This window comes from Toxotes jaculatrix, chromosome 1 (genome assembly GCF_017976425.1).
Source record: "Toxotes jaculatrix isolate fToxJac2 chromosome 1, fToxJac2.pri, whole genome shotgun sequence".
Classification (NCBI taxonomy): Eukaryota; Metazoa; Chordata; class Actinopteri; family Toxotidae; genus Toxotes; species Toxotes jaculatrix.
Window position 1 is genome coordinate 10,435,779 of NC_054394.1, and position 12,496 is coordinate 10,448,274.

General features: G+C 39.9%; 1 protein-coding gene across 2 annotated transcripts in view; it reads right to left on the bottom strand.

Moving 5' to 3' along the window:
• The window catches only part of nptnb (neuroplastin b), a 30,466-nt gene that overhangs the window by 14,202 nt on the left and 3,768 nt on the right, over positions 1-12,496 (bottom strand). Inside the window, exon 2 of one of the 2 annotated variants that reach the window (XM_041043272.1) lies at positions 3,626-3,973. The exons of the other annotated variant lie outside the window; for it this stretch is intronic. Within the exon in view, the coding sequence (XP_040899206.1) occupies positions 3,626-3,973 (348 nt within the window). The remainder of the gene's footprint in view (positions 1-3,625; positions 3,974-12,496) is intronic. 2 annotated transcript variants of the gene reach the window in all.

A 12,496-nucleotide genomic window follows, 5' to 3' on the forward strand; every position in this document is an offset into this window, starting at 1 on the left:
AGAGAGGAGAAGCATCATAATCCTACTACTGGCTGCTTCTGCAAGGCCACTAGCAAGGCAAAAGGGAGGAGAGGGGAAAGAAGGGCTACTGAGACTGGCAACTGACTTCTATTAGCATTCATTGCACCTTCTTCCTGCTATTCTCTATACTCCATAGCTAAAGGGATATTTTTCCCCTCCCCCTTACATCTCTCCCCCCCCCACCAAGCAAAACCACATGTACTATTAATAGTATCTTTGAGACATGCGTACACACACAACATGAGGTACATAAATTAACATTTAGCAAACACGGCACAGTGGTCCACAGGCAATTTAACCAGAAGGTTGTTTGTAGGACACCTTGTCACAACTTAAAATGTGGTATCTGCTGGATAATGTATCGCCATATCAGAATGTAACCAAATATAAAATGCTATGCTAAATGAGATGTAGTGAAACCTGATTTCCCCTTTCCTCTTGATGATACTCTGATACAGTGCTGCTTTTAGATTGATATTGTATCCAATTAACTGACAAATATTGCATAATCAGTGGTTACTTTTTAAAATTATTGCATTATCAGTTCAAATATCATCTGGTAGTTTAATAAAATACCAGTTTTGCTTTAGAGCTGTATCCTGTTGTATTTTGCCAAGATGAATGAAACAAGTTAAACTAAACAGCTGAGACACAGTAACCAACTTGGCAAGGTCTAAAATTAGGGGAGCATTACGTCATTGTAAAAGGCAAGGCAGGCTTCAAATCATGAATTTGCAGCACATCACAATACTGTGCGCTCCAGAGAGAGGTGCCAGTAACTGCACTGGCACAGAGTGAATAGTGGGCCTTCTGAGCACGTGGTTGAGCTAAATGGTTTGAACCACTCATTCTTAAAAAGGATATGCATTTTTCAGTACATTCCTTTGTCTGTTGAAAAACAACACACATTTGTGTTACTTTGCAATACATAGCAGTAGAACTTCACATACCATTATGACTCTTTTAAGGAGCAAAGTCTCACAAATGTGCTTACTTTAAAATAGTAGCCACTTGGCTTTTAAGTGTACAGTAAGTCTGTACACAAAATCTACTGAGATGTATGTATTGGTTAAAGTGATACTACATACAAAATCTATGTCCATGTATCTGAGTATGAAACACTCGACCCTTGAAAAGTGGCTGAAAAAGATTTGAGGTTTTTCACAAAGAAACCAGCTGTGTTTAGCTTGAATTCATGTGGGTCATGATGAAATGCTAAGGTGAAAGGTGCTCTTTCACCTTAGCACCCTGGAAAGAAAAAAAAACAGACTTAAATCCACAGAAACCCCTCAAACCACTCCTGCACCATAACCTACTTTTATAACTCACTTCTCTGTCCATTTGCATGTTGAGTTAGATTACAAACAGCTGTTTCACCAAAATACAGCTAAAGAGACTACATCCATGGCAATGTGAAGAATTTCAAGAAGGGTGTGGAGATATGACAAAGAAGCAGTGTGTCAAACCATATTTTGGTGTAACAATCAACAATGATGGAGGAATGGATAGAGAAGCCTCTGTAATCATTTTGATACTTGTTTTCTGGCATGAAATCTTGTCGCCATTGGAATCAGTGGAGACTGGCATAAATTAAAGCTGAGAACAGCTGATGTTCTTTGTTCGAGCAACAGTGCGACATTTTGAGAAACATTCTTATTCATGGAGTTAGATTAGAAGATCAATACCACTATTATGTCTGGACACTAAATATGAAGCTACAGCCAGTAGCCTAGCAGCTTTGTTTAGCATAAAGACTGGAGACAGGGGAAAACAACTAATTTGGATTTAGGAAAATGTTTTTTGTTTGTTTGTTTACCTTTGTACAGAGCTGGGCTAGCAGTTTCCCCTTTTCCAAAATTTATGCTAAGTTTCAGCTAAGTTTCATACTCAAAAGATAGATTTGGATACAGTATCGTTTTAAGTACATGTAAAATACATGAAGTAATTCCCCAGTAGATTTTGTCCATGCATGTTTGCATGTTTTTTCTTTTGTTCTCTTTCTTTTTTTTTTTTGCATTGACTTAAAAATCCAAATGCCAAATAGAATAGGAATTAAAAAGCCTAGTAATAGGAATTAAATAGTTCATATATGCAGGTATATTGATTTAGAGCGATTCACATTCACAAACTAAAGTAAGCAAAACTAAACAGTCAGACTTCAGCATGTTTTCCCAGCTACAAACTATACATTCATATCACAGGGCTATCATGTATAGCCTGTTATATACATGTAATAACTTGGATATTACATGTATATGCAAAGAACGTTTACTCTTCAGTAATGACAGAATATAGGATAGGATCTGAATTGCAGGTTTGATGGAGAGTAGGGAACAGCTAAAGGAGACAAGTGAACAGCTGCTGTCCATTGCTCTTCTTGTAAGAGTTGAAATTACGTCAACCCTACACCTAATCAAATTGTGCTCACTGGAAGTAAAAATTTGTCAGTCCAATCAGAAGAGTCAGCAGTGATCAGACTCCTCTAAGTTTCTCAGAGAGCTTCACTATGACTAACAACATTCCACATCTCCCTGTGCTCCAGTGGGCAGAGCACTGAAGCATGCACAGATTAGAAGGGTCCAGTTGAGATTCAGTTTGTTTGAACGTTTGTGTGCATAGAGCAGAGGGTTAAAGGATATAATGTCATTACTGATTCATAGTCACACGCTTAATGGCTGAGAAGGCACAAGGTTACACATTGCACAGGCAAGTCCAGAGAGGCTGTTTTGTAGAGGTGGAATCTCGTTCTCGTCCGAACGGGAAATGAGACACTCATGGCCCTGCAGTGGTCTGATCCTTTATTGGATTACCACGCACAAATTTGAAAGCAGAAAATGTTTGCTTTTATCAGGAAAGATTTGACAGCAGGAATCGCCTTAACGGATCCCTCCTTGTGTCTTCTTACAGTCCCATTTACACTGTGCCCAAAGTGAGAAAGCCAAATCAAAAGCACCATTACTTCAAAGCGCCACTAGGTTTCCACTGCATTTAGCAGGCAGGGCTTTGAAGTAAATAAAACAATCCACGCAACGCAAAAGACACAACATAATGTTAGGGGAATAAGTATCACAAATAAATTCAGGAATAGGAAATGGATGAAATTAGGATACAGAGAAAAAGATAATGATCAGAATATTATAAAAGGACACATGAGACAGTAAGAACAAAGGTTTGGTGTGGGAGGAAAGAGGGAAATGCAGATAGAGACTGGATAAAGTTCCTGGGTTTGTGGTCATTTACAGCAAGATGCTCGAGGGATTTTGGGAGAGACTGGGAGTTTACTGAGCTCAGTGGAAGAGAACATAAATATTTTCCAAACAAACAAAATTGAATATTAATGAAAACAAAACACAAAAGGCAACAACTGGCATAAGGGATTTAGACAATTAGATGTTTTTTTTTCTATTTTTACTACTAAAAAAAAGGAACTTAAAAAATGAATATGAATAAATAACGTGGTTGGTGTTTGTTTTATTTTTGCCTGGCCAGTGATTGCTGTGGTGAGGGTGGGCTCTTGAGGAGGTTTTTTACAAGTTGGAGCAGTTGGGATAGGGGATTGGTAGTTCGTTCATCATCTAGGTACTACGGGACATAGACCACTCACTCTGCAGCACCGAAATGGTGGCCTGGGCGCGGATCCAGGTGATGGCGGGGTTTTGTCGGAGGTCATTGCGCCTGGGGTCGTTGCTTGCCCGGCACTCATAGGTCCCAGAGTCCTCTAGTGTGAGGCGTGTGATGCCGAGCACACTGACCCCGTTGGTGCCGTAGGCCGTGTTGATAGATACCCGACGCTTACGGGCTCCGTCCCACAGCTGCTTGAAGGAGTCGGCTCGGTTGATCTCAGCATACCACCACTGGATCTCTGGAGTGGGGTTGCCAACCACGTCGCAGTACAGCTCAAAGGTGTCCCCCGTAAGCTTAGTCTCAGACATGGGCGACTTCACAAACCCAGCTGGAGAGGAAAAGTGTATCAGGATGGCAGGGAAGGAAAGGGTAGAAGAGGGTTAGAGCAGTAGAAAGATGTGGAAAGGCCAAGGGGTGGAGAGGGAAATTAAATAGGATCAGAGTACATACAAACAAAAGAGAGGATGAGTAAAAGCAAAAGAAAAAGAAGCAAGCCTCAAATCATTGATAGGTGGAAAAAGAAAAGGTTAATGGTTGTTTAAATCCAGTCCGTTCAACGTCAAGGTTCCCTGGCCCACTAAGGCCATACAACTGTCAGACAAAGTCATAGTCAGCCAGTCCCAAGTCCATTCCAGCAAATCATGCTGGGATTGTGTATTTTCTTTTTTTTTCCCTTTGTGTCTTCCTTTCTCACATGTATTCTTATAAAGGTAAACTTAACAGGATTTTTGAAGTGTACCTTTCATGTCCTTAAGCATGAACATACAGTGTAAACATTAGTTACAGTACATTGAATGCAGTACATGTAAATCTTAAAATTTATCACAACACTTGGTACATATAGATGGAGAAGGAGAGAGCTATTTGAGCATTCTCACTGAGTTTGATCAGTCTCGGCCAGTTCCTCAAAGATTTGTTTATCAGAGAGCCTTGTCAAGTAGAACAGTTACCCAACACGCAACAACCAGTGGCACCACTCCTCCTTGATGCTCTTCAAATGAAAACTTATAAAAAGTGTGCCACACATTTGTCAGTGCTGAAAAAGAATATTGCATAGAAAATCACGTGATTCATCAAAATCAACTACTTAGAAATTTTCCCCTTGAACTGAAGTCTCACTGACACCACTGTCAGAATGAATGCCATGTCGGAGTTATTAAACCTGCTGAAAAGAAAAGGTACAGTAATGTGAATCCAGGGCATCATGAGCATCGTCGGTCGTAAAAATCTAGCAGGTTATTACCTCCGCCAGAGATGTTAGTAAGTTTGTTAGTTAGCAGAATATCTTATCAATAAAATCTTGAAATGTGGTGGGGAGGGTGTAACCCAGGTTATTTTCGGTAACGACAATTTATAGATGTTCCCGCTTCACATGCAGGCTATTAATATAATAATTAAAATAATCTACCTGGGCAGCCGCCCAAATAGAGCCCATGTATGGTAAACATTGCAGTATTCACCAAATTCGGTAAATACAATACTATATATAAACTTGTAGGAGTTTTCCATTAATCTTTTTTAATGTTCTACACCAGTTTCCTATGATCCAATCCATTTTCTACACCCACTAATCCTGTTTAGGATCATGGGGTGCTGGAGTCTATCCCAGCTCACGTGGGATAAGAAGTAGGGTACACCCTGGACATGTCGCCTGTCTGTCACAGGGCTAACACATAGAAATGGACAAACACATTCACACCTACGGGCAATTTAGTGCCACCAGTTCACAAAATCTGCCTGTCACTGGACTGTGGGAGGAAATGAGATCCTGAAGGAAACCCATTCAGACACAGACACAAATGAAGAGCCTTCTTATGAAATTCTGCCAAATTCTTGTAGAAATTACCCCTTTTAACCTTTAAAAAAAACAAATGAAAATACTTTGATCAGTTTTAAAAGCCTGTATTCTAATTTGCCATTACACTCTTTATTTGCACAAAAACTAAGTTGTTTAGTAAATTTAATGTTTTTGTTTTTTTTTTCAAAGCTTAAAATGCCTATTAAAAGTAATTCACAAAAATCATCACAAATAGATATGACCATATGCATGTATAAACCTAATCTCTTTTCATCCATATCAGCTCTTGCTGGTAACACCAGAAATTAGGTCAACCAGCTTTCATGTTGAATAAGCTGGACTTTAAGAGCAGGTTTTCCAAATTCACATATGGCCAGAGTGGAACAGGATAGATCAACCAGCTTCTCCATAAACAGTGAATTAACTTACATTTTAGAACCACACAGCTTATTTGGGGCTTTTAAAGTATAATTAATTTCATATCGGTAACACATGGAACCTAAATATGCACCCATATCCCCAATATGTCACAGTACTGGCATTTAATCTTAAGGACAAACAGCCCCATTTTTTCTAATACTACTTTACTTCCATGTGGAGCAGGAAACACATTTAAAATCTGAAATAGAGTGGAATTCATAATGCAATGAGATCCATAAGCATTATTACCACAACTGTGAGTGTACCATGCTGTGTCTCTGCCTGATTCATGACCCTGTTCCACATCAGTAGTTAGCCCAACAATACACTGCCAGCCTTAATGAACCTCATCTAATGACAAATCACCTGGACCACAGACACTGTGCTCTGCCACCCCTGCAGCCTGTCAGCTGTAAACCACATGTGCTTAAATAAATCAGAAAAAAATACACTGCCTCAACTCTGCCCTGAATTGTTGTAGATGAAATGGGAACAAAGAGCCTGTGGTCTCTTGAGTGGTAGACTGTGCGTTGTCTCTAAACACAACAGCTTACAGGCCCTCCCAGATCTGTCTGCCCTGCTAAAAGTAATGTATTATAAGCACATGAACAGATAAGCCTGTAGAAGCCAGAGGAAGGAGTGCAAACAACCGCAGTATTCAGCTCACTTCCACAATGAAACCAGGTACATTTCAGTTGAATAATTTTATTGAAAGTTTAATTGCCAGGTGAAAATAAACACCATTCACAAGGTTTACATGGTTTATTTAGTCATTTTCCATAATGCTATAAAGCACAATGTTTGCAAAGCTTGAGAACATGATTCTCTTTGCACAGGACTCAAACAGGCTGTCAAATTACAGCCAAAATATTTCACATACTTAACAATACATGGATTCTAGTTAGTGCCATGGTAACAAGTCTGTTGCCCAACACCAGTTCATGACTCACAGCCATGTGATAATAAATTAGACGATAGGAAAGAGAGATTATGAAGAGAATTTAGCAAAAAAAAAAAAAAGAAATGCAGTTGTCCTATTAGAACATTTGTATTAGGATATTAGGTACATACAACTTGTGTTTCTATGTGCAATGCCTAGAGATATGCAGAGTAATTAGCATTTGTTTCTTTTCTCTGGAAACATCTGGGCCCATCTAGCTCACCACATAATCCCGGAGGGTGAATCCAAGCCTATCCGCCTACTCTTTTAAAGCAATATTTCAATTTGACAGAGCATTTACTATGGCATTCTCTGCTATTATTATGGGAATGGCAGTAAATTGGCTTAGCACATGGCACAGATAACCACTATCAGCCATGCATAAGAGCTAATAATCACAGTATAGTATCTGCTTAAAAAGTAATGAATGTCCTCCAAGGTGATGGCAAATTAAATCAGAAAAAGGAACAGATGACTTAATTTAAATTCAGGCTCAGGGAGGCTCTGAGGAGAAATACGCACAGAACAAACTACAGACAATGCTCGGCCAGTGAGCAGACCAATTTTCGTGTTGTTTAAACAAGGAGCTTACACTGGCAGTGAAAACAAAACACAAAGCAGCCAGCCGGTACTCATTCATTTCAAATGCATTCTGGGAGACAAGAAGTGACAAAGAATGGAGCTGTGGATGGAGGACAGATCTCAGCCACTCTGTGATACAGTAGGGGAGAGATGAGCAGAGTTCATCTTTATGCAAGTGAGTAGGGAGGGACTTGTTTGTTTTCTATTTACTCTACATGGACATCAGAAAACAGAAGTGTGGAGGAAAAGGAAAAATAGGGATTTCTGGTCAGTTTAATGCTGTTAAAAAAAGGTGAAATCTTTTCAATAAAAACATATATAACAGTAATGTATTTTATCCCTAATTTTACAGCAATTTTACATTACTACAACTCTGGCTTGTAGTTCAGAATTCACAATATGGACAGTAGCCAGTAGCCACAAGCAGTGCTGGCTCCAAGACACAGGGTGAACTTGCAGCACATGACGAAATCACTTTTGGCATTAGCAAACACTTAATATGCATATGTGTGTGTACATAGAAAGCTCTCTAACACAAAGATTGCTATAGGACATAATAAAACATAACACATTAAGTCCGACAATAAGTAGACTAGTCCATTTGTACATAGGTACAGCAGGGGGAAATCCTAAATGCTGGTGATGACAGTGCTCATGAAAGACATATACACTAAAAGCTTCACTTGAGCTTTAGTAAGTGACACTATCACCTTAAAGCTCAGTTGAGCCTGCAGAGATGTAGATCAGGCCTTTGTCTACTGTTTACTCCACCTAAAATCTGTCTCTTAGTATCAAATACTCATTGACTGTAGGCTTTAAAGGTAGCTCTGAAACATGAGTTGCTTACTCCTTTGCAGTAATACTTGCAACATCATAAGGCCTGCAGTGTTTTGCCAATGGCTTAGTTGCTAAAGGTGGCTAATTGCTAAGGCTTGCAAAGCTAACGTGGGAATGTTCTCTTTTAAGTCATCCTTCCCAGTGGCTGTTGGTTGTTGTGTGTTGTAATGTTACAGGCATTATTTAAGACCAACATAATGTTTGCAACGAAACAAATGAATACAAACTAAAACATTAACTAAGCAGATATTGCTGTGGTGGTGGTGGTGTCTTCTCTCCTTCTAGGACAGTCGAGATAAAAGAGAAATTCACTGCAAGAGGAGACATGGTGTTCCTCTCTTTTTAATTGATCATGGATGTCAAATGTTTATATGAGTTGATGGTTCAATGGAAATTATTGCAAAATAATTAAGTCCTTCACAATGCCATGTCTGACTTGCACGCTTTAGCTCACTTCACTCCCATATGACATGTGCACAGTAGTATCACAAAATAACCTGTAGTTTTCTGTGACACGCTCTGTCTAAAGCTGTATGGAAGTCACAGTCATTACAGCCTACATACTCCACTGATGTAGGTAGAGAAGAGAACTCCCCTGAGGACTGACAGCTCGCCACACACCACCACCATGCAGCCTGAGAGTGAGTCAGCTGCCTGCCTGCAACCTGGATCCCTGTCCGCAGTCGCACTGCACAGACAGAGAAAGCAGCGAGTAGGAAACCCCCTGGGGCCACTGCACTGGTTCTGTGCTAGGCAATGTGTGTGTGCACATGTGTGTGTTTGAGGCTTTGGGTGCATCTTTGTTGTACCTGCATGGTACTGTGATAGATAGGCTATATGTGCCTTTATAGGTAATTTGTACGACACAGTAAAGTTGTGACTGTTGTTTAGATTTTGGTATCTTTCACGCAATGTTGTTTATATGTTGCAGTATGGCCAACAGTTTTTTTTTTTTTATTTTACTCAAACCAATCAAGCTTAGTGACAAATTTTGGTAAAATTTAAAATGTCCACATAGGTGTTTTCAGTTGATTTAGACCTAATTTTATGTTTCACTTGGGCAGAACTGTCCGGGGAGTGTGTCAAGTCACCACATGCCTTGAAAGAATCATAAAGATGTAACTTGCCCCGCCCTGACAGGTGCCACAAAACAAATAAGGTGAAACAGGGAGTTGTCAGTCAACACCCACAGACATGAGAAATAGTCAGATTAGGATTAAGTTATAACACCTGTGTTAGTATGCTATTGGTGTCTCAATCAGTCACTGTATCTTTAGAATTTGTCACCATGCAGAGGTGTGGAACTGGCTTTATGGACATGTTTTTAATCAACCAGAGGATAGTTAACACATTTTGCCACTGTCTAAAGTTAAAGCTGTACCTTTATATCTTCCTTATTGTGTCAAAACATAGTTCAAGTTTAAAGGGCCACATTGGTGGTTTTGTATGCTACAGCCCATTAACTACTAATCACATGTTCTTGATATTACTACCAACCATTTCTTGAAATTGTACTATTTTTAATGTTGGCTAAGTTTTTAGATGAATTTCTTACCTACCTACCAACATCCAGTGGTTTCTGTTCACTGTCAACATGTTTGACAAAGGACGTAACCAAACCTGCTGTGTTTAATCCATTCAGAACAGGCCTGTTTTTCACATTCTTTCTTACGTACGAAGCAGGTGTAAGCATTGGCTGTTGACCAAATAGCTCAACAGCTCTGAACACACTAATGACAGAGTGGTTAGGATTTTCCTCACTGACTTAATCACATCACTAACATACCTTATTTGATGCTATTGTGGTGGTGCAATGTGACAAATTATTGCCGTTATTTGCAAATCTGAATTTTCAGAAAAACAGACAACATTTGGGCCTACCATTTTCATTTTACTGGTAATACTTGTGTCTGTCATTCAGATCACAGAGGAGAGTTTAATGAGATTTAAATCCGAATAACCCCTGTGCTGGGTAGAAATGCTCTAATCCCATCCTCTAATCACAAGCAGCGAACACTTCCTAGTTCTCTTCCAGAGGTCAAAACAAGGGAATTCAAATGATTTGATGTAAAACCAGAAAAGCACGGAGAAAAACATGTCACAGGGACACTGATTGTCATCTCTGAAATAACTAAATAATGCTAAAATTAGAAAAACACATCTCCAGGAGAGTGTCTTACACAATTAAGTGTTTTCTTCAGGGGGGGCGGATGCTATTCCCCAATCTCCTACATGCTTCCAAGTTTTTTTAATTGTCAAGCTAAATGCCTCTATCATGCTGAACCTCAGCTGGCATGAGTCTGTAGGTAAAAACAAAAAACAGCATTGTGTCTGCTGCGTCATTAGTTAAAATACCCAGGCCCATGGGACAGATCAGGCCAGGTTCAAATGAAAGTAGCCTCTTTGTGCACTCTGTCTCTGAGCTGCCCTTGTGCAACACACTTAACCTGAGTTGCGCCAACAGAACAGCCAGGGCTGTGGCTAAATTGGGGAACTTCCAGCAGTGAATGTGTGTAACCGTGTGAATGTGAAGCAAGGTGGTGTTGGAAGAAAAACACACACACACAAACAGAGCATGTATGCTCAGCAAAAACCCTTCCCCTGGCAAATCATTATTTTAAATAAATAAATAAAAACATTGCTCACCTTACAGCTGTGCATCAGTATCAGTTTTATGCTGTGTGATGCTTCTCCTAATCAGTGCAGTTCATATCAGATTTCACTGTGGGCAAACATGACGCTGGCTTGAGTCTACTGGCTACAGCATATTTTCTAGACTCACAAATGTAACTTTGTCCACAACCTGGACGGTAACATGATAATGGACAAGCTGCTGCATCATGTTGGTCTTTCGATTGAATGGTACACAGTTGTAAAACGCTTATCTTCAATATCAGTGTTGGCCTGCAGGACATATTGCAAAACCTGTAGGCATAGCTCTCTCTACACCATGTCTTTATACTGTGTAACCTTAAGCAGAACCAGTCTTTGCTGTTGTGTGTTTCCAGTCTTAAGTAACTGCGAACTCAGGTGTTGTGACCAGCTGAACGAAAAACATCAAGCATAAATGGTTAATCTGTAACATGGAAGTAATAATAATTCTAGAGGTTATCTTGACACGATCTGAATCTTTTGACTCACACAGGCAGTAATAATACAACCACAGAGTTGGCAGCGGGAACAAGCTACATGCTTTGTGTTGGGAAATTATATAAGACACACAAACACTTCTACAGGTCGGCCCCAGCCACCTTCACAACAGCCTTTATTTTCTTTGCATAAAAACCACATCATCTCTCAGCTTAAGTAGTTCACAGCCACCTAGCGAGTCTTTAGAAGGCTGTGCAGCTGTGCACAAGGAGGCCGTCCATTAAGAGTTAATGGATTCACTTTCACAAAAGGACCATAAAGCCACAGTTCTCTGTGCTGTGGCTCAGTGGTAAAAATAGAAACGAGGCAGAACGGACGGATGCTATTTACAGTCCTCCAAATATCTGTCGCAGAAACTAGCCACCTATAGTAGGCCTACTTTTCCCTAAATGTGAGGAAACAATGGCATGAATTCCCTCTGCTTCCCAGATACAGTGATTACATCTCATGCACTTATAATTATTATTCTCCCCACATCACTCCCTGAACTCTGCAATATCACAGGAAAATCTAGGATTGCATAAGAAGCCATGCACCGATTACCCTTAATCTGAACTGTGGGAGAGAAATGAAATGGCTTTTGGATGCATGCAATGTGAGCAAATATCAGAATATAACCTTTGTTGTTAAACACTAACCGTAGGCTAAAGCAGCTGTGGTCAGACTTGTATTAAATGTACCGTCTGTTTACCAGAAATGAAATGCATCTCAATATCAGCCATCAATTTAGAATCTCTACATAAGGCAGATAAAGCACTGACACATTTAGTGACTGGGTGGCACCAGTCTGTCTCCTACTGAACCCTGGCTGCATGTATATATCTGTGTGTGTGTGTGTGTATGTGCTTCTGTGGTGTGAACTGGGCCTCAGTGAGTGGGCACTGACACTGGGCAAAGACCACAGGAAGTGTTAGGAATGCCTTTGCTTGGACTTTATCAAACAAAAGAGGGCTTACTGGGTATTTGATTTTCCAGATAGCGAGATCAGAGAACTCCTCGCTGTGCATGCACACACTTTAAGCACCTCAGATAAATTAACAAAGAAGGAAAAAAAAGGAATTCAAGGAATAATATTTTGTTATATAACTACTGTGGTATTTTAGTTTTTTTTTTGTCTCCTCACA